Below are 23803 nucleotides of genomic sequence, written 5' to 3' on the forward strand. Positions count from 1 at the left end.
ATGGAGGTTAAGTAATATGCCCAAGGTCACACAGCTAGCAAGTGGTTGGGCCAGGATTTGAACCAACGATGTTTGCAGCCAGACAAGAACAGACTTCCTGTCCCGAGTTCTCCTTCTAGGTATCTACCCAAGAGGGCTGAAAACACATGTTCACACACGCTTTGTATGTGAATGTTCACAGCATCATTATTCACAGTGGCCAAAAAGTAGAAACAATCCCAAATGACTGTTAACTGGTAAATGGATGAACAAAATGTGGTTCTCCACACAATGGAATGCCATTCAGCCATGAACAACAACGAAGTACCCATACACACCACTGCATGGAGGAACTGCAAAAACAGGATTCAACGTGCAAGAACCTACATGCAAAACCCCACATATTGTATTCATTCCAAGCATATGAATATCCACAACGGGCAAAGCCACACAAACACAAGAAAGCAGATGAGTGATGAGCTGGGGCTGGAGTGGGAATGGGGATGAGTACCAAGGGGCACGGGGTCTGCTAGGTTCAGACACTGGATCGTGGTGATGGCTGAGCAACTCAATAAATTTACTGAAAACCAAAGAATTGAGTACTTCTAATGGGTGCTTTGATGATATGTGAGCTATACCTCGATAAGGCTGCTAAAAAAAAAAAAAAAAAAAAAAAAAAAAAGGCGGGGCTGACCCTGGCTATAACAGCCCTTCCTCTTGTTCTCGCAGGTTCCTATGTGTGGGGCAAACCCTTCAGAGGAACACAGGGAGGGAGGGCTCCAGGCCAGGAAGTTGACTGAAACCCTCTGGCTCTCCTGCCAGGCTGAGCAACCACAGACCCAGAGTTCTGCACCAACCAGCTGAGATTTCCTTACAGAACTGCTCTGTTTTGCAAAGAGCAATTATATGCGGGGGAATTTCCTAACCAAAATGAGACCCCTTCCTTATTATCCCCCAAACACCCCTGCATTCTTTTGCAATGCAAAATCCATGCCTCCCCAAGCCAATTACTTGGGAAGTGTGATATGCAAGGATGAATTATACATGTGTTTTCTTTGTGAGTTTGTTTCCTCCTCAGGGATGCTAATTATGAGATAAATTGTTGGGGGTTTTATGTCTTCAAATAACTCCTTGTCATATCAGAGCCCCTCTTGCTATGTATTGCCAAGCTAATTGGTGGCTTCCAAAGAGGAGGATACAAGTCATTTTCAATTAGGGTAGTAAAATGCTAAAAGAAAATGAAGTGCTAGTCATACACACATATTCATATACACACATTGACAGATGTATACGTATATTTATACCAGAAACAATGAATGAAAATTCAATGCACTCTTTCTTTGGGAGATTCTGATAGTGTCCCTGGTATAGTATTTTCCCATTTTCAGGCACACGTACCTCCCCTTGTGTTACAAGTGAGAAGTCATTTTGTGATGTATTAAAATTCTCTTTAGATGGTGAATGTGTCTCCACTGTGGGTGTCCAGTGGCTGACACGCGACAACTCTCTCATTGACAAAAAGTCTTTCAAAGCTGACACATTATTTACCAAAAATAAGACCCAAGCTGTCCACCCTACAGCTTTGGTGACTGCAGAGATAGAGAACAGTCACCTGTCTTTTATAGCTTATTTCAGAGCTATATTATTTTAAGAGCTAATTTTTTCTTTTTTTTTTTTTTTTTTTTTGAGACAGAGTCTCACTCTGCCACCCAGGCTGGAGTGCAGTGGCACAATCACAGCTCACTGCAGCCTCAACCTCCTGGGCTCAAGCAATCCTCCCACCTCAGCCTCACTAGTAGCTGGGACCATAGGCGCACACCACCACACCCAGCTAATAATTACTATAATTACTATATAATATATATTATATACATATATTATATATTATATATAATCATTATGTATTATATTATATATAACAGAATATATAAATAGAATACATAATAATAATAATTATTTATTTTTTGTAGAGATGGGGTTCTCCCTATGTTGCGCAGGCTGGTCTTGAACTCCTGAGCTCAAGTGAGATCCTCCTGCCTCAATCTCCCAAAGTGCCCAGCCTATGAAAGCTGTTTCTTTTTTTTTTTTTTTCTTTTAAGAAACGGGGTCTCACTATGTTGACCAGGCTGGTCTTGCACTGCTGGCCTCAAGTGATCCTCCCATCTTGGCCTTTTAAAGTGCTGGGATTACAGGTGTCAGCCACTATGCCAGGCCCCAGCTGTTTCATAATTCCATCAGGCAAGATCTTTGTGATCTTTACGTTACTCCTTGGGGGACTATAAACCTTTACTTATTCAAAAATGAGTACTTCTTTCCAAGGATCAAAGTTCTTGTTATTAGTCAGGTTTAAGCAGGAATTTCCAATAGCCACAGGTAGCTTTTGACCATCATTCTACTTATTGATCTTACCACTGTGAAACTAGCTGGTAATTGTATAGCACCCTTTGAACCCAGTCCCTCTCAATGCTCAAGTTATTCCATTACTGACACATGGACAAGAAAATCCAATTCCTCAAAATCACTTAGAATACCATATTCCCCAGGAAGAATTAGCCTCTCTTGGAAACACAATCATATCAAAACACAAGGTACCAGAATTCACTACAGTAACAGGCTATTTTTATGACAGACCAATAAAATGTCTTTATCAGTTGTCTGAGGAATACTGTTATTCAGCATTACCCATGATTTCAAATAATGTGCTATTAACTTTAAAGAGATGTGCTGCCATCTTGCTGATTGGTTGAGTGACCTTCAGAAAGCCTCAGCAGAGGCCAGGCGCGGTGGCTCACATCTGTAATCTATCCCAGCACTTTAGGAGGCTGAGGTGGGCGAATCACTTGAGGTCAGGAGTTCGAGACCAGCCTGGTCAACATGGTGAAACCTTGTCTCTACTGAAAATACAAAAATCAGGTGCGGTAGGGGGCGCGCCTATAATCCCAGCTACTTGGGAGGCTGAGAGACGAGAATCATTTGAACCCAGGAGGTGGAGGTAGCAGTGAGTCGAGATCGTGCCACTGCACTCCAGCCTAGGCGACAGAGTGAGACCCCGTCTCAAAAAAAAAAAAAAAAAAGAAAGAAAGAAAAAAAGAAAAAAAAAAAAAGAAAAGAAAACCTCAGAACCTCAGCAGAGCACTCCATCTACCCAACTTTTGGATGACAAAGAAGAAAGTAGGGCAATCTTGTTGCCACAAGTAGCTGGCTAGCTGCATCACTATGACAAAGTTAAAACAATTTGAAGTTGGGGACAATCCACTGTCTACTTCAAGTATCAATTGCTCACTCTGCTCAGAAAAGGTGCTCACTAAGTAACGGCTGAACAACCGCAGCTTGTGCAGAAAGCGTAACTCTGGGATGGGCACCCTGTGCCAAGCTTTGGTCCGCTTACCAGTAAAAGTCTCTGTGCAGGGGTTCACACCCGCAAGACGTTTCGAGGTTCCAAAATCGGAGATTTTCACCACTCCGCTGTAGGTGTTCACCAGAACATTATCGCCCTTCGGAAAATAACATCATCAAGTGCTTAAAAGGCTGAAATGAACTCATATGAAACAGATCTGGACCTTGGGAAACCGTCACAAGTCTCTAGGAAAACTAGACTTTGCATTTTGGGGACGGTTGTGCTAAATCATACCCCTCTGTCAGCCAGTCACTCAGCAGACACCACCGACAGCTCTCATGATCTGATACGAGCAAAGGCAACCTCGTCAGCTTAAGAAAGCAAGTACCTTTATGTCTCTGTGCACGATCTGGTTTTCATGGAGATACTTAAGGCCCTCCAGGATCTGTTTGGTGTAAAACTTGATTGTCGGTTCCTTCATCGGCCCCCATTTGGATCGCAGAAGAGCAGAAAGGCTTCCTAGAGACAGTCACAGCAAAAAACTTATCAGGAAGAGAAAGTTTCAATAAAAGTTCAGGGAAATAAAGTGAGGTGAGGTTTCTAACCTAACCTCAGTGCTTACACCAACACCACTGGATCTGGGCTAAATGCAACATGTTTCCTCCCCTCTGTAGCTACAGCCAGGGAATGGACTGGAAGCGATTGAGCACATGAACCTAACCAGAGGCAGAGGGTGAACATGAACCCCTTGTGCCCCCTGAAATTCAGTGGGGCCAATTGTGGGTTTAGCTCTGTTCAGCTACATGAAGTTAGGAGGAGAGCGAAATAATGCTCTCTCAACTTGAGGGGCATGGCCTGCTGGCGTAGATAACTCAGGTCCCATGACACTTGTTTACAGCAGGTCTGTCTCAGTCATTCTGCTTGGGTTAAAGCCACGTTTTATACCTTGTCTGTAATCAGAGGTGGACAGGTCCAGAGTGAGGGGCCCTTTAGGGTGACAAGGACTAGGACTGGAGGAAGTTGGGTCTCTCTGTCCTCAATGTGAGAAAGCCACAGTGGCAAGTCTCAGGGCAGGACTGTCTTGATCAACAACCACTTCCCCCAATTACACTATTAAACACTGAACATTTGGGCCAAAAGAAAAGCTCCCTTAAGGACACTGTGACCACGTCTCGAAGGACATCATGTGAACTGCAGGATGTCCTGTCCATTGGCAGGAACAGGCCCTCAGACATCGGCTGGTCTCAGATTCCCACTTACACAGCGTTATGGGACCTTGATCTACCTTGCTTTCCCCATCTATAAAAGGGGATGAACACATCTGTCTCTAATTCTGTTGATACCCTTAAACCTAACATCGGGGATGGGGTTATCAACTAACGTGAAGAGTAAGGGGCCGGGCGTGGTGGCTCACGCCTGTAATCCCAGCACTTTGGGAGGCCGAGGTGGGCAGATCACCTGAGGTCAGGAGTTCAAGACCAGCCTGGTCAACGTGGCAAAACCCCATCTCTACTAAAAATACAAAAATTAGCCAGGCGTGGTGGCACGCACTTGTAATCCTAGCTACTTGAGAGGCTGAGGCAGAGAGAATTGCTTGAACCCAGGAGGCAGAGGTTGCCATCAGTGAGCCAATATTGTACCACTGCACTCCAGCCTGGGAAACAGACAGAGAGACCCCATCTCAAAAAAAAGAAAAAGCAGCAATGGACGAGTTTTCTGATAGACTATGACCAACTTAAGGGAAAAAACAAACTACTTTATTTATTCTAACATAACCCTGAAAATCTAGCCCACTGCCTGGCTCTTTTTTTTTTTTTTTTTTGAAGACGGAGACTCACTGTGTAACCTAGGATGGAGTGGAGTGGTATGATCTTGGCTCACTGCAACCTCCTCCTCCTGGGTTTAAGCGATTCTTGTGCCTCAGCCTCCGGAGTAGCTGGGACTACAGGCGCACGCCACCACACCTGGCTAATTTTTTGTATTTTTAGTAGAGAGGGGGTTTCTCCATGTTGGCCAGGCTGGTCTTGAATTCCTGGCCTCAAGTGATCCACCTGCCTTGGCCTCCCAAAGTGCTGGGATTACAGGCGTGAGCCACTGTGCCTGGCTGACTGCCTGGCTCTTAATAAATATACTTAAGACTCTTCCTGTAATAGTAGACTCTTAATAACTGTCGGTTGAATGAATGAATGAATGAATGAAGATTTCTAACTGAAGTTTTAACATCTGTATTCAGATAACTATTATTTAATTAAAGAGTTTGATTCATTATTTCAATGAGCACTTACTGAGCTCTTGTTCTCTGCCAGACAGAATCCACCCAACAGCCCACTGAGACAGCGTTATTGTTACTCCAATAATTATTACTCCAATTATCGGAGTCATTATTACTCCAATTTTACAGTTCATTTATTCAATCAGAAAACTGGGCCGGGCGCGGTGGCTCACGCCTGTAATCCCAGCACTTTGGGAGGCCGAGGCAGGCGGATCACGAGGTCAGGAGATCGAGACCATCCTGGCTAACACGGTGAAACCCCGTCTCTACTAAAAATACAAAAAAAAATTAGCCGGGCGTGGTAGTGGGCGCCTGTAGTCCCAGCTACTCGGGAGGCTGAGGCAGGAGAATGGCGTGAACCCGGGAGGTGGAACTTGCAGTGAGCCGAGATCGCGCCACTGCACTCCAGCCTGGGCGACAAAGCAAGACTCCGTCTCAAAAAAAAGAAAACTGAGGGCACAGAGAGGTAAAACAATTTGCCTGAAGTCACACAGCTTGTGGATGGAGGAACGGACTCAGACTAGATGGTCTGGCTCCAGATCCCAGGAACTCCCCTCCTGTGCCCTATCTCTTGCATTCAGGGACTTTTGTGGATAAAACACTGATGCTTGATTTCATTATCAAAATGCTATTTTGCATTGTCACTTTTAACATCTATGTTCCCTCTTCTGCACCCTTGTCCAAACCCACCTTTCAACTCCCAGACTGTGAAGGCCTCAAGGCCAAAGACTATGTTTTCTCCATAGACAGTCAATGAATATTTGTGGGTTGAACAAACTGCATCAACAAACCAGAAATAGACTGCTTATATGACATTTGGAAAGTATCCAACTTTCCAACATCTAAAAGGTCTGTTGCTTTTTTTTTTTTTTTTTTTTTTTTTTAAGAGAGTTGGGTTTTGCTCTGTCGCCCAGGCTGGAGTGCAGTGCTGTGATCATGGCTCACTGCAGCCTTGACCTCATGGGCTCAAGTGATCTTCCCATCTCAGCCTCCCAAGTAACTGGGACTACAGGCGCCCTACAGGCCTGGCTTAGGGGTCTGTCATTTTGTAAATGGCAGGACAACAAATGACATCCACGTCGCAGTGATTTTCAGAATGTGAGACCAGAAGACAGCGACTACTCACCTCCAGGCACCTGCTCCATAAATATCTTAATGTAGCCGTTCTCTGAAACAGAGCCCAGGTACTGAACGATATTGCGGTGCTTAAGGTACTTGTGCAGGGCTATCTCCTCGTGCAGAGGCTGAGAATACCTATTGGGAAAAACAGAGCCAGGGTCACGTGCCAAATCCCAGGGACTCTAGACCCACATCTCACCTCACCAGGACCTGCCCCACTGCTGCCCATCCCTTCTTTCTGGAAACTTTCTTTTCTCTGGCTTCCATCAAACTACTCAACTTCCCATCTGTACAATAGAGGATAAGCCTACAGCCATGCAGGGCTGCCAGGGGCCAAGGCATGTCCATTTCCTTAAGCACTTAGTGGAGTAGCTGGTGTGTGGTGAGTATTCAATGAATGACTGCTATTGTTACTACTGTTATTTTTCGGGCCTGAACCCACCAACCATTCTTTACCTCTCTCAGCAGCCCCTCTTCCTCTGCCTCCCATGAACAGTGGTGTTCTGGAAGGTTCTGCCCTCAGCTGCCCTCTCGTCTTATTCTACAGAGTCGCTCCAGACCACAACAGCAGCCACCTAATGGGCCACCCAGCCCCAGCCTCTGGCCTTTTTAATCCATTCCCCAACCTTGGCCATTATACTACCTCTTCTTAAAACACACACTTCACCACATCCCTTCCCCACATAAATTCCACATAGAGACCATGCTATTTAATGTCACATACAAGGACTTTCAAAGATCAGTTCAGGCTAAGCCTTAAAAAAATTTTTTTTGGCCTCATTTCAAGAGCATTTCACTGCCCTGCATCCTACATTCAAGTCATATCAGACAATCTGTTGTTCTCTGAATATACTTTGTGTTTTAACAGCTCTGTTTTTCCATCAGCATTGGCCTCCTTTTCCGCTAAACAAATTCTTACTCATCCCTCAAAGTCCAGCTCAAAGTTGATCTATTTTTTCAAACTTGCCACAACTCACTAAGTAGAGTAATTCATTCCTCTTCCGTGTTCTAAAAAAACTCTGTGTACTCCTCCATCATGGCACTTGGCACTTTCACTCACAGGCAAAGCATCTGCATTTCCCACCAAACCAGCAGAACCCTGGGAAAAGGACACTATCCTAATCACCTTTCGGTCCCCAGTGCCAGCCCAGAGTCTGACACAGAGAAAGTACCTATCATCATAAGTTCAGCCTATAAATTTAGGGAGTTGAACAAAACAGTCTCTAAAGGTCCCTTCTAGCTCTTAAAATCCCAGGAACTACTGATCAGCAACAAAAAGCTAGAACAGCTATTGCTACCAAATGAAGGAGATGGGACATGCCAGAAATTTCCCCAAATAGATACAACTGCAACACCTTATCCATCATGAGAAAAGAGACTGGATGCTGGATGAGGAACTCAAGAGACTCGGATCCTAGTCTTGTTTCTAAGCATCCTTGGGAAAGTCATTTAATCTTCCTCAGTCTTGATTTTCTTATTGGTGAAATGAAGAAATGGAAATAGTTCATTTCAGGTCCTGTCTCATAATTCACGTATCATAACATGCTATCCCACTGAAAATCAACAAATACATGAATGGATGAATGAAGGGTCTTACAGCTGGCAGAAATCCCTTGAAACTCATCCCCAATATATCAGCAATCACCCAGATACATGGGTGTTTACACATATTCTTCAGCACTCGACACTGAAGGCAATCCTACAGCTGTGGTCTGACACACCTGTGGATCCCGGAATGATTAATTCCAACTGTGTATGTAGCTTCTCTACAGAAACACTTTGCAGTCAACATTGCAATGCTCATTTTGTTGGGGTATAAATTTAAACTTTTTTCTTTTTTTTTTGAGACAGGGTCTCACTCTGTCACCCAGGCTGGAGTGCAGTGGCACAATCTCGGCTCACTGTAGCCTCTGCCTCCCGGGTTCAAGCGATTCTCGTGCCTCAGCCTCCAGAGTAGCTGGGACTACAGGTGTGCGCCACCATGCCCACCCACCTAAGTTTTGTATTTTTAACAGAGACGAGGTTTCACCATGTTGCCCAGGCTGGTCTTGAACTCTTGACCTCAAGTGAGCTGCCCGCCTCAGCCTCCCAAAGTGCTGGGATTACAGGCTTGAGCTACAATGCCCGGCTAGAAACAAACATTTCTTAAAACTAAAAAAAGTCAAAGAAATGAATAAGCAGTACTAATGGTAGAAAAACAGTCCAAAATCCATGTGTGAGGGTGAAGGGTAGGATGTTAAAAAAAATTCTGTACTGCAAAAATCTGATTTTTTTTAACTGCATGTAATTTTCCACGATGATGCATCTGAACAAATCATAGCCATTTTCAACTGCTACAATGTAAATTTAAAATAACCCAGTAATATTTAAAAATTATATTTGCACTCAAAAATTAGACAGGCATGGTGACGTGTGTCTGTAGTCCCAGCTCCTCAGGCGGCTGAAGTGGGAAGATCACTTGAGCCCAGGAAGTGGAGACTGCAGTGAGCCGAGATCTGCCACTGCACTCCTGCCTGAGTGACAGAGCGAGACTTCATCTCAAAAATGTATATATATTTGCAAACAACTACGCAAAAAATGTAAAACTTTAGACCTAGCCAATGGGTGGAAACACAACAAAAGTTTTCTTTTAAAATATGATCCTCTGCAATCCACGTGCCTCTGAAGTGTAGTTCTTCCATTTTCTCAGTCTATAATACACAAAACAAAAGCACATCACCCTGGCCGGGCGCGGTGGCTCATGCCTGTAATCCCAGCACTTTGGGAGGCCAAGGCGGGCAGATCACTTGAGGTCAGGAGTTCGAGACCAACCTGACCAACATGGTGAAACCCCGTCTCTACCAAAAATACAAAAAAATCAGCTGGGCATGGTGTAATCCCAGCTACAGGTTGAGCCATGAGAATTGCTTGAACCTGGGAGGCGGAGGTTGCAGTGAGCCAAGATCATGCCACTGCACTCCAGCCTGGGCAATAGAGCAAGACTCCGTTTCAAAAAAAAAAAAAAAAAAAAAGATCACCCCTATTACAAGAGAATGACAGGTTTTGTGGTAACATAATGCTTTTGCCCTTAACTCCTCCACACCATGAGCGGTGGGTATGGGATCTGGGGTGTGGAGGCGGCACCCGAAATGCGGAAGTCCCGCCTGGACTTGCCTGCTATCTCTCTCCGGGATTTCTTTGATGGCTATTCGCACTTGATTGCTCAGATCTCGGCCAGCATACACAATCCCATATGTGCCTTTCCCCAAGACAACTCTCTCACCATTTGCATCATGGTCATACTCATACTGAAGAAGGAAAAACAAAAGGACAAAAAAGCATACAACTTGTAGCGGAGAAGCCCTCTAAGGCCCCCAGAGTTGTCTAGCAACTAAAAAAAATATAAATAACATTATTTGACTGTCAGGCAAGTCACAGTGCTTAGCTTAGGCCCTTTTCATTAAATGACTTTAAAGGGGCAGAATTCTCCATTGTTCACATGTTCATAGTATGACTTTATGAAATGGAATCCAAGAAAATTAAAAATATGGTTTGCATATAACTGGCTCACCTTTTGGAAATTCCTCCCCATTTTAATGCTGCAATTTAAAACTGCTTCTAAGCACGTTGAATAACCCAACCAGGTGTCTTCCTGCATAATCCCTTATCAAGTTGTCAGGAAACAAATATCTTTCAATAACCCAGAAAGGAATTGAAGGTCAATATAATTAACATTATCTTAATACAAAAAGTAAATATGCTGGGGCTTCCCCACTCTTTCAGGCATACGGATCTAGTAGTAAACACCTAGTACAAAAACTTGATTTACAATTAGCATTACTATTTTGTTCCCCCATCTTCCCATCAAAAGCTGTCACATACAGATGCATTTGATTCTTCTCGATGATTAAAACAAATGTGACTGTACGCTGAGCAACACTTATTTAAAGCAGAGAGGCAGCAATCAATTCTTTCTGTTATTTTGCATGCTCCACTGCTTCTACTTACAGAAGTGCAGCTTATACACGGAATAGTCGGCGGGTATGTGGGTGTCCTTTCCCATCTACTTCTAGGGATGTTCATGACAATTAAGATTACTAAAGGGTTGGCTGGACACAGTGGCTCATGCCTGTAATCCTAGCACTTTGGGAGGCCCAGGCAGGAGGACCACCTGAGACCAGCATGGCCAACATAGCGAAACCCCATCTCTACTAAAAATACAAAAATTAGGCCAGGCGTGGTGGCTCATGCCTGTAATCCCAGCACTTTGGGAGGCCAAGGCGAGTAGACCACCTGAGGTCAGGAGTTCGAGACCAGCCTGGCCAACATGGTGAAACCCCGTTTCTACTAAAAATACAAAAAATTAGCCAGGCGTGGTGGCACGTGCCCGTGGTCCCAGCTACTCAGGATGCTGAGGCAGGAGAATCGCTTAAACCTGGTAGGTGGAGGTTGCAGTGAGCCAAGATCACACCACTGCACTCCAGCCTGGGCAACAGAGGAAGACTCCATCTCTAAATAAATAAAATACAAAAATTAGCCAGGCGTGGTGGCGGGTGCCTGTAGTCCCAGCTACATGGGAAGCTGAGGCAGGAGAATCGCTTGAACCCAGGAGGCGGAGGTTGCAGTAAGGCGAGATTGCACCACTGCACTCCACTCCAGCCTCGGCAACAGAGTGAGACTCTGTTTCCCCCCCAAAAAACAAAAAACAAAAAACAAAAAAACACGGTTAGTAAAGGATCTCCATCAGTGTCTGATGTAACTAGCAATCAGCCTGCTCCATAGAAGACTTTTACCTCACACCTCCCTCCGATTCCCACACCTGCTGCCCTCAAAGCACCATTGCTCAGTTCATTTCTACAACAAACTCTGGTCCTGACCTAAGAATTCTAGCAGTTAACTCAATTATTAAAATGAATCCCTTTGATATTTTCTGAAAGAAACCTTAAGGAATTCCTTTCAGTCTAACCTGAAAGTACAGTAAAATCTCATTAAATTGTAATCACTGGAAGAACCTGAGTGAGTGGCAAATCTGAATAACTGGGCAAGATTTAAACACCTGTACAATGGTTTAGCAACTGTGGACTATAACTGTGCTGTTCAAAAGAGCTTATGATGAGCCTACTTTTTAAAATGATTTTAAAGTTGTTATATTTAATATACTATATGCACATAGCTATAACAAAAGTCATTTTAAGCATAAAACGTCTGCTCTCAGTTGGCCAACTAATTCTCTTGTAGTCTCACAGACATTACTAATTAGCCTAGAGAAAACTTTCATAGGTTGTACACAAAAGGAAATTTTAGTCTAGTCCATGGCCAGATTTTTCTTAAGCATTCTAACTGAGAGAATCCCAAAGTAATGAGATTCTTCTCTGGAGACACATTAAACATTATCTCTGGGAACCATGCAGTGATGGCTGGCAGGTTCATAAAACATACTCAACAGAGGATTTTTATAGAAAGATGGGACATTTTCTTGAAGCATCGAACACACAATCAATGTTTTCCATATTCTAGATCGTCCATGACTCACCTCCAAGGTGTCTCCATCGGTCTCTCCCTCCAGCTCCACTGTACTGCCTGCTGTATTGGTTATCATCTCTTTGACCAAAGAGAAAAATCTAGAACAGCAAGTGTCACAAATACGTTGCCAACCCAGAACTGCTCTCATTCCTTGTTTTTAACTTAGCTTTATTAAACTGTACTTAAATATAAACCAAACTTTTACAAGTCATGGAACAATCGATCCCCTCCTTGATTTGACATGGTACTTTAGCGCTTATCAAATCTAGGGCAACTACCAATGTGATACCTGAATCCCCTCTATATAGTATCTCCACCAACTGGTTGACCAATTGATGCTTGAGTACCTCCAGCAACAGAGAACTCATTACCTCCCAAAGACAGCTCATTCTTGGAAGATCTTAATGAGAAATGTTTCCCTTTTATTGAACCAAAGACTTCTTTCATGTGGGTTCCATCCACAGTTTGCTTAGAATTAACCATTTTTCTACTTAACATCCCATTAGAAATGCACATAATTTTACCATGTCCCTATAAGTCTTTCCTTTCTGTCCCATCACTGTTTACCCCAGGACGTGTGAGTTACTCTACTAGCAGGTAATTCTTCAGATGACGTCCCTGTGTTACTTTTTCTTTTTTTTTTTTTTTTTAAAGACAGGGTCTCGCTCTGTCGCCCAGGCTGGAGTGCAGTGATGTGATCACAGCTCACTGCAGCCTCAGCCAGCCTCCTGAGCTCAAGCAATTCTCCCACCTCAGCCTCTCAAGCAGCTGAGACTACAGGCACCCATCACCAAGCCCGGCTAATTTTTGTATTTTTTGTAGACGGGGTCTCACTATGTTGCCTAGATTGGTCTCAAACTCCTGGACTCAAATGATTCTCCCACCTCGGCCTCCGAAAGTGTTGGGAGGCACGAGCCCCCGCACCCAGCCTCTTATATTATTCTTGAAGTCTGGCCCCAAGACCAGTGTTCAGAGGGGATCTAATCAATGCTAAGGATAGGGGGACTATTGCCTCTCAAAGTATAGACAATCTAGTTCTCAGTAAGATACAGGGTGTTGTATAAGGGGAATGGTGAGGAGGAAACGCATAAGGTGGCCACATCATTCTGCTGACACAGAACAAGCTTAATATTGACCCATAAATCTTTCTCACAAATTCTACTGGGCCACGTGGGCCACTTCCTAGACTTGTGTAGTTGTTTATTTGGATACAAGTCATCTTGACTCATTAGAACATTTTTACTCACAATTCTCTCTTAAGATGTCAAGGAGGAATACTGTACATTTCAGGATAATTTCCATAAACCATTAAAATGCTCTTTTTTCTAACTAACCCATCTTACCTTTTCTTCTAATCTTTGAAAGCTGGATAACCCAATCGTCAGGCTTCTTAAGAGACATATGGTATGCACTCACAGAACAACTAAGATTTAAAAGACGGTATCAGCCAGGTGTAGTGGCTCATGCCTGTAATCTCAGCACTTTGGGAGACTGAAGCGGGAAGACTGCTTGAGGCCAGGAGTTCGAGACCAACCTGGGCAATGTGGCCGAAACCCCGTTTCTACAATTTTTTTTTTTTTTTTAATTAGCCAGGTGTGGTGGCACACACCTGTAGTCCCAGCTACTCAGGAGACTGAGGTAGGAAGATTGCTTGAGACCGGGAGGCAGAGGTTGCAGTGAGCCAAGACTGCGCCACTGCACTCCAGCTGGGCAAAAGAGCAAGACTCTGTCTCAACAGAAAAAAATAAAAGACGATATCAACTGTTCTTAAGAATATGGAACAACTGGGACTCTCATACATTGCTAGTAGGAGTGTAAATTGACATGACCACTTTGGAAAACTCTTGGCAGTATCAACAACCAAAGCTGAAGATAAACCTACCCTATAATCCAGTAATCCACTCCTAGATATATACACTCAATAGAAATCAATATATATGTTCACCAAAGGGCATATATAAGAATGTTCATAGTCATTTTCTTCGTAATAGCCCCCAAACAGAAACAACCCAAGTCTTCATTAATAGAAGAACAGATAAATTGGAACACAACGGAATGCTACACAGAGAAAGAATGAACTGATATATACTTCACAGTTGGATTTCATTTTGTTTCTTGTTTTTGAGATGGGGTATCACTCTGTCACCTAGCCTGGAGTGCAGTGGCGTGATCATGGTTCACTGCAGTCTCGACCTCACAGGCTCAAGCAATCCTCCCACCTCATCCTCCCAAGTAGCTGGGACTGGAGGCGCACACCACCACGCCCAGCTAATTTTTTTATTTTTTGTAGAGACGAGGGTCTCCCTGTGTTGCCCTTGAACTCCTGGGATCAAGCGATCCTCCTGCCTTGGCCTCCCAAAGTGCTGGGATTACAGGTGTGGGCCACCGTGCCCAGCTATGAATATTATTTTAAGGGAAAGAGGTGAGAAACAAGGGTACAAACTACATGATTCTGTTTATTTGTAGGTCAAGAACAGGTGAAACTAACCATTGGTGGTAAAAATCAAAATAGTTATCACTGGAGGGAGTTTAATGACTGTGAAGGGGCACAAAGCAACTTCTGGGGTGCTGATCTGGGAGGCAGGTACAAGAATGTATATATGTATCAAAATTTATCAAGCTGTACACTTAAGTGCACATTACAAACTTGTTTATACGTTACACATCAATAAAAAAATTATTAAAATGTATTTTTTAAAAAAGGCACAGAGTACTGAATGAGGGTCAAAAGGGCACATTTTGTAGTAGTAAAAGGATGTTCTGCTTAATATTAGGTTTTTAATGGCAAAAACTGCAATTACTTTTACACCAATTTATATTTGGCAGCATTTTTTCTACTGTAAATTGAAGGTTATGATCCAATGATTCCCTAGTCTGCTATTTATTCTATTCTATTCTTTTTTTTTTTTTTGACAGGATCTTGCTCTGTCGCCCAAGCTGGAGTCCAGTGGCATGATCACTGCTCACCACAGCCTCAACCTCCCAGGCTCAGGTGATCCTCCCACTTCTGCCTCCTGAGTAGCTGGGACTACAGGTGTATGTCACCATGCTGAGCTAACTTTTTTTTTTGTACTTTTTGCAGAGACGGGGTTTTACCATGTCACCCAGGCTGGTCTCGAACTGCCCACTCAAGCAATCCTCCTTCCTCAGCCTCCCAAAGTGCTAGGATTACAGGCATCAGCCACCACACCCAGCCTAGCCTAATCTTTAAATATGTTGTGACAATGATTGTCTGAGACACAATGAATTAAGACTTTCTCAAATTACATGATACAAATGAACTATGAATAAAGGGAACTTCCTCAATCTGATAAAGGTTATCTATGAAAAATCTGCTGCTAACATCATACTTAATGATGAAAGACTAACTTCTTTCTTCTTAAAAACAGGAACAAAATAAAGATGTCTACTCTCCCTACTTCTATTCCACATTGTGCTGGAGAGTCTAGCTAGAATAATTAGGCAAGGAAAATAAAGGCATCTAGGTTGGAAAGGAAAAACTAAAACTGTATCTGCAGATGACATGATATTGCACACAGAAAACCCTAAGGAATTCAATAAAACCCATTAGAACTAATACATGAGTTCAGCAAGGTTGTAAGTTACAAAATCAACATTTACAACTCAAGTGTATTTCTAATACATTATCAGTGAACATCCAAAAGTGAAATTAAAAAAACTCCAGTATCAAAATAATAAAATCCTTAGGTATGTACTTAATAAAAGAAGTACAAAATTTGTACACTGAAACTACAAAAATATCATTGAAAGAAATTCAAGAAAACCTAAGTAAATAGAAATCCATCTTGTGTTCATGGATTGGAAGCCAGGATGGTTAATACGGCAACGCTCTCCAAATTGATCTAGATATCCAACGTATTCCCTGTCAAAGTCCTAGCTGCCATTTTTCTACAGAAATTGATAAGCTGATCCTAATATTTACGTGGAAATGCAAGCATCCACAATAACCAAAACAATCTTGAAAAACAAGAACGAAGTTGGAGGGCTCACATTTCCTGATTTTACAACTTACTACAAAGCTACAGTAATAGAGAAAAGCATGGTGCTTGCATTAAGAATAGACATACAAAACAATGGAATGGAATTGAGAGTCCAGAAATAAACTCCTACATTTGTGGTCAACTGATTTCCAAAAAGAGTACCAAGACCACTCAATCAGGGAAAGAATAGTCTTTTCAAGAATAGTCTTTTCAACAAATGGTGCTAGGACAACCACATATCCACGTTAAAGAATAAAGTTGGAACCCCTACCTTACACCACATCCAAAAATGAATTCAAAATGGGTCAAAAACCTAAACATAAAAGTTAAAACTATAAAACTCTTGGAAGAAAACATAAAAACCATAGAACACCTCAGGCTAGACAAAGCTTCTAAGACAAGAGCCAAAAGCACAAATGACAAAAGAAATAAATAGGTAAGTTGTACTTCATCCAAATTAAAAACTTTTGTGCTGCAAGTGATACCATCAAGAGAGTGAAAAGACAACCTACAGGACGGGAAAAAGCATTTGCAAATCATATCTGATAAAGAACTTGCATAGAGAAAAAAATATATCACATATATATGTATATATCACTCTTAAAATCAATAATAAAATGATAAATAACCCAATTATAAGTGGGCAAAGTTTGGAGATAGCTGGCAAACACCACTTTCACCAGATGATCCACGTTAACATCACCAATAATGACACAGAAATATTGTGTCCCTTGTTATGAGGCACTGAGAAGGACACAACATCATTTCTGTGATATTCCTGCCAAATACATAACATCAGTGTACTCATGAGGAAACGATAAACAAATCCAAGTCAAAGGACTACCCAAAATAAACTGTCTATACTCTTGGAAAGTATTAAGTCAAAAAAGACAAAGACTGATGATGAACTCTTTCAGGTGAAAGGAGACTATGCGGACGTGACAACTCAACGCAACATGTGATCCTGGATTGGAATGTGGACCAGGGGAAAAACCTTTTGTTTTGCTATAAAAGACATCATTGGGACACTAAGTAAAATTTGGATAAATGTTGTAGATTATAGTACTATATCTATCTTAATTTCCTCATTAGATAACTGTACTGTAATTACACAAGTCAGTATCCTCGTTTTTACGAAATACACTCAAGTATTTACAGGTAATGGAGCATTGTCTACAACTTACTTTTAAACAGTTCAGAAAAAATAACCATATGCATAGAGCGAGAATGTAAAACCAATGTGGTAAGGGGTAAACCCTGAGAAATTCTGTGTGAAACGTATATGGAAATTCTTTGTATTGTATTTTGAAACTTTCCTATGGCTGTAAATATTTTCAAAAATAAAAAGTTTAATTTTTTTAATTGGACAAAGAATTTGAATAGACATTTCTCCAGAGGTATAGAAATGGCCAATAAGCATATGAAATGATGCTCAGTATCATTAGTCGTCAGGAAAATGCAAATCAAAACCACAATGAGATCCCACCTCACATCCACTAGGATTACAATACTCAAAAGACAGATAATAACTAGTGTTGGCAAGGACGTGGAGAAATTGGAAGCCACATACATTGCTAATGGGAATATAAAATGGGAAAATGGTCTGGCAGTTCCTCAAAAGGTTAAACGTAGAGTTACCATAAGACCCAGCAATTTGACTCCAAGAGAAATAAAAACATGTCCTCACAAATACTTGCACGTGAATGTTCAGGGAAGTACAATTCATAATTGTCAAAAAGTGCAAACAATCCAAATGCCTATTGGCTGACAAACAGATAAACTGTGGTATAGCCATACAAAAGAATATCATTCAGCCACAAAAAGAAATGAAGTACTGATACGTGTTACACATGGATAAACCTTAAAAAAAATTACGCTAAGTGAAAGAAGCCAGTCACAAGAGACCACATACTGTATGATTCCATTTATATGAAATGGCCAGAATAGGCAGAGCCATAGAGACACAAAGATTAATGGTTACCTCGGGCTGGGGCCAAGATGGGGCGAGGTTGAGGGAATGAGGAATGACTCTATGGATAGTGTGTTTCTTGTGGGGGTGATGAAAATATTCTAAAACTAGATTATGGTGTTGGTTGGAAAACTATGACTATACTAAAAAATGCTGAATGTTATGTTATTCATTTTTTTGAAGTGGAGTTTCGCTCTTGTTCCCCAGGCTGGGGTGCAATGGCACAATCTCGGCTCACTGCAACCTCCACTTCCCGGGTTCAAGTGATTCTCCTGCCTCAGCCTCTCAAGTAGCTGGGATTACAGGCATGCGCCACCACACCCGGCTAATTTTGTATTTTTAGTAGAGGCAGGGTTTCTCCATGTTGGTCAGGCTGGTCTCGAACTCCTAACCTCAGGTGATCCACCCTCCTCAGCCTCCCAAAGTGCTGAGATTACAGGCGTGAGCTACTGCACCTGGCCAAGTTGTGTATTTTAAATGGCTGAATTACCTGCTATATGAATTACAGAAATTTTAGAGCTTTTTTGAGATCTAAGTTAACATTTCAAGAAAGACAGTAATAGCAAGTAAATATCTTTCAGAACAAAGGCCCTTTAAAAATGATCCGCCATAATTACATTGCAAATACCTGAATTGGCTGTAACTCACCTACTGCACTGCTCTTCGGTGGAAAAGTAGATTTGAAAGTCATCAGAATTATCATGGACATAAAGAAAACAACACCGTTCATCAAACTTTGATAGGCTGTAAAATTTCAAAGCATAATGTTTATACATAAGTTATGATACCCATTCTAAATCTGCGACACAATCTTTTCTTCTATTTTATCAATTCCTGAAAGATTCATTAATGTTTTAACAAACACCCCCCAAGTCTGCCTTTTATTTCTCTATGAAATTTAAATACCAGAGACATTTATCTTGCTTATATTTGAGTTTGTATTTATCAACTGACCTTAATATGAACTTACTCTTAATATAATTCAGTGCTAAGCAAAGCATACGGGCAACAGAAAGGGGAATAAAATATGGTTCTCTGTCCTCAAGGGGCTTATAATCTCATGAAAAAGAAAGGCAAGGTATTTGTGAAATAATTTATTGTGGTATTAAGGGAATTTCTAGATTCGGAAAGTATCAGGACACAGTATTTGTGGCCACACAAGGGAAATGGAAATAAACATGGCACTGTAGCTCAAGAAAGGCCTTTAAATGTTTGTTATCTGGTCCATCTCCACCCAGGGTCTGTACCTGATTCTACAGCTCATCCAACAAGCAATATTCAGCTTGCCTGGACATAGCCAGTGACACGAAATCTGCCAGTAGACTGTATGTCAGAGAGCAGTGGCCCTCATGCCAGGAGGTATTATGGAGAGGAAGGCTAGATTCTCTTCTATCATTGTCCCTTCAAACAACTGAAGCCACTTTATCTCATCCTTTCTAAGTTATCTCTTGCTGAGATCCAAACTGTCCTAGACCATTCTTTATGTTATAGATTGCATGACAAATACTGGGTTGGAACACCAAGAGTACAGAGGAGATTCAAAAAGAATTAGAACTAGATTATAAGTGAGCAGGTTTTGAAAATCAATCTGTAAAGCAACCACCACAGTTAGTTGGAGAGCCTCTGGAATGCTCAAAGTATACTCTTCAGGTCACATGGGTCCCGGGGAGGGGTGGGGCGAGGATGATACGCCCTCAGGCCCTTTGTAAATCCCCATTGATGGCTGAAATGGCACCTAGAGGTATCTCTATGAGGAGGCACAAACAGAAGGATCTTGACTACCTGCTTTAACACAACTTAATTACTAAGTAACACATTTTTGAAAATCTTCACAAGGCACAGTGGCTCACGCCTATAATCCTAGCATTTTGGGAGGCTGAGGCGGGCGGATCACTTGAGGTCAGGAGTTCGAGACCAGCCTGACCAACATGGCAAAACCCTGACTCTACAAAAAATACAAAAATCAGCCAGGCATTGTGCCACACACCTGTAGTCCCAGCTACTCTGGAGGCTGAGGCAGGAGAATCGCTTGAACCTGGGAGGCAGAGGTTGCAGTGAGCCGAGATCGTGCCACTGTACTCCAGCCTGGGTGACAGAGCAAGACAAAAAAATAAAATAAAATAAAATAATTAAAAAAATAAAAATACATATTTTACTAGCAGATTTTCTGTCACTAGCTATGTTCAGGCAAGCTGAATATTGCTTGCTGGATGAGCTGTAGAGTCAGGTACAGACACTGGGTGGAGATGGACCAGATAACATTTAAATAAAGGCCTTTCTTGAGCTACAGTGCCATGTTTATTTCCATTTCCCTTGTGTGGCCACAAATACTGTGTCCTGATATTTTCCGAGTCTAGAAATTCTCGTAATACCACAATAAATTATTTCACAAATACCTTACCTTTCCTTTTCATGAGACTATAAACTCCTTGAGGACAGAGACCATATTTTATTCCCTTTTCTGCTGCTTTGTGTATGCTTTGCTGAGTGTATTTCAAATTGCCTTGTATTTCCTGGGCAGTATCATCCCAATGCACTACTTTGTACTTAAATTATTTCCCTCCTTTTAAGTGATGTTGATGGTATCCTAATTTCAATACTGATGTTTCCAGGACAGGATCACACTATGTCTAGAAGTAACTGGGGATTCATTCAGTGGCTGAGGTAGCCTCAGAATCAGAGAAAGGAATGTTCTAGTACAAGCCCTTTATTTGAAGAAAATAGTGAAGAAACTGAGACTTAGAGAAGCTGAGTGACTTTCCTAACATCACCCAGCAAAGAGAGATTAGAACTCACATCTACTTCACAGCCAGTCTCACCCTCGAATGAGCTGCCAGGGTGACAAGTGCAGCTGAGATGTTTAGCCCTGCTTGGGTAAGGCCACACAGCTCAGGCTCAAACTGTCACCATTCCTGAACCAAAATGCAAGAGCTACTCCTCTCCCGAGAATACACCACCTCATGCCCTCCCTGAAAAAAATCTCCCAGCTCCATTACTCTGTTCACAAGACCCCAACCCGAGTGTTGCCACTAATCATCTCCTGGCTTCAGTTCTCAGAGTCACTGAGCACTTGAACATCTTTGGCTCAAAAAAGATACATCTTCTCTTCCTACAGATCACTTCTTTAAAAAAAATGGCACAAGTGAGTTTAGTCTGCTGAATATGAGCAAAGCTACTCTATTATAATAACCCAAGAAGTTCTTACTAGGAGTACACTAGTATTAATAACTAGCTCAGGAAGGACAACATAATAGAGAGTCCATTTTGGATTCCATTGAAAATAAGAACATTCCATATTATGAGTAAGTGGAAACATTAAAGTGCATAAAACATTATCATCATTTGCATTAAAATAGTAACTCCATTTTCTCCTATGTTCTTACCTTATTCCCTTTATGGAAGAGGCTGTAAAATTCCATTCGTGCATCTGTTTCTGCAAGTTATCAAAGACAGAAGTCAATAGTTTGAGTTTTTTTAAGCAAATGATTTTTTTTTTGTTTCATTCTATGGTCAATCATTTCTGCTATTTTACCTGCAGTGGTGATTTTTTTACGGGTTACAGCAGTACACCTTGTATAACATGGAACACCAGAAATATTTTCTTATGTATTATAAAAATTCATTTGTATCTCTAATCCCGTTTAAATGATGTAAATTTGAAATAATCTAAGTTTCAGATAGAAATAATAAGCATAGAATAAACACACAGTGAGTGGCTTTTCATCTTCTGTCAACATAGTAGGCAAACTCCAAAACAAGCATGGGACTAGCCCACCTAAGTTGAGTGACTTGCAAAAATGTTGGGAGAGGCAAGACTGTGACAGACACCTTTCAGCACTCATCAGTCTTCCTTTTCTCCCTGAACATAGAGCTGAACAACAATTCCCAGCCTCCCTTGCAGCTAGAGAGATATACAGTGGAGTTTTGGCCAATGGGATGTGAGCAGGAATGCTGTGCATCACCTGCAGGCCTGACTCAAAAACTCCACAGCAACCCTCTATTTCCTCTTTCCCCATCCACTGAAAGATGGAATGCCCCCCACCGCCACCCTTTGCAACCTGGATATGACATGAGGCATAGATAAACTTTTATCATGTTAAGATATTGAGATTTGGGGGCTGTTTGTTTTAGAAGCTAGCCTACCATGACTAATAAAAAAACTAACTGGGATTTCAAGCAGCACCCAAGTTGCACTTACAAACATAAACTAACTCGGTCCCCTCCCTTCACTACCACTACACTTTGCACAAAGCTAAGCCTGAGAAGGAACATCTGAAACTCCAGTTTTGGAAAATCCACAGGCAATAACATCAATACATCACAATTGCAGAAAATAATTTTAAGTAGGAAAATCCATTTGGGCCAGGCGTGGTGGCTTACACCTATAATCCCAGCGCTCTGGGAGGCCGAGGTGCGGGGGCGATCACTTGAGGTCAGGAGTTCGAGATCAGCCTGGCCAACATGCTGAAACCCCGTCTCTACTAAAAATACAAAAATGAGCTGAGCATGGTAGCACACGCCTGTAGTCCCAGCAACTCAGGAGGCTGAGATGTGACAATCAGTTGAACCCGGGAGGCAGAGGTTCCAGTGAGCCAAAATCACTCCACTGCACTCCAGCCTAGGTGACAGAGTGAGACCTTGCCTCAAAAAAAAAAAAAAATCCATTTGGTTGGCCTGAGGAATGTCACAAGTGACCAACTAAGCCACCCAGGGAAGAAAAGTATGAGAACCATGTGACTGAGCATTTGGCTCAAGAGAACTGCCATGAATAGGCACATGACTAGTTTCTTGCCATCCTGGAGCAATGACAACAGGAACAGACTGGGAAGATGGTTTCCGATGGGAGAAGTTTTAGTCATACGTGTTGATCAAGCACCTACCATGTATGTGCTAGGCAAAGTACTAATACTGAAGACACAGCAGAGAACCACAAAGTTCCTGCCCTCATGGGCCTTACATGTGAGTGAAGAGAGATGGACAATAGATTAAATAGTAAAATCATACCATGGGGGGCGGTGAAAAGTGGTATGAAGACAAATAAAGTAGGGAAGGGCATTAAGATAGGGCAGGCGGTCACGTTGTTCAACAGGATGTTCAGGGTAGGCGTCGCTGATGACTTCTGAACAGAAAGCTAAAGTGGAGGAAGAAGGAAGCCACGTGGATGCCTGGGGGGAAGAGTTCCAGGCAGAGGGAACAGCAAGTGCAAAGGCCCTGAGGCAGGGGTGTGCCTGGCATGTTCGGGGACCAACAAAGAGGCAAATATGGCTACAGTGGAGTGAGCGGGATGGGAGTAGAAGAGGAGGTTGGAGAGCTCATGGGCAAATCATGCAGGACCTCTAGGCCACCCTCGGGATGTCAGCTTTGACTCTGCGTGAGACGGGAAGCCACTGGAGGCTTCTCATAAGAGGGTATGAGAATATGAAAGCCAGCAAATCACATCCAACTGCATAGAAAGGCTAAGTGTACTTCAGAGGAGACATGAGTCCAAAGTCATGCAGAGAGGATAGTGGCAAACAGCAGGAGTCAGCCTTTGGATTCAGGCACAGAAATGGGAGCCAGGGCAGACTCAAGAGTCTTGTCTAACCCACAGCCACCTGCAAGAGGCTGCATATATACAGAAAGCT

The 23803-nt window shown here is 42.3% G+C and overlaps 1 protein-coding gene across 1 annotated transcript in view; it reads right to left on the reverse strand.

The window, feature by feature from the left end:
* The window catches only part of MAP3K15 (mitogen-activated protein kinase kinase kinase 15), a 156105-nt gene that overhangs the window by 27960 nt on the left and 104342 nt on the right, over positions 1-23803 (reverse strand). The window contains exons 12-18 of the mRNA XM_055376716.2: positions 21563-21612; positions 18828-18923; positions 12220-12307; positions 9861-9994; positions 6715-6842; positions 3705-3835; positions 3368-3473 (exon numbers count right to left, since the gene is read on the reverse strand). Of these exons, the coding sequence (XP_055232691.1) occupies positions 3368-3473; positions 3705-3835; positions 6715-6842; positions 9861-9994; positions 12220-12307; positions 18828-18923; positions 21563-21612 (733 nt within the window). The remainder of the gene's footprint in view (positions 1-3367; positions 3474-3704; positions 3836-6714; positions 6843-9860; positions 9995-12219; positions 12308-18827; positions 18924-21562; positions 21613-23803) is intronic.

Source organism: Gorilla gorilla, chromosome X, assembly GCF_029281585.2.
Source record: "Gorilla gorilla gorilla isolate KB3781 chromosome X, NHGRI_mGorGor1-v2.1_pri, whole genome shotgun sequence".
Classification (NCBI taxonomy): Eukaryota; Metazoa; Chordata; class Mammalia; order Primates; family Hominidae; genus Gorilla; species Gorilla gorilla.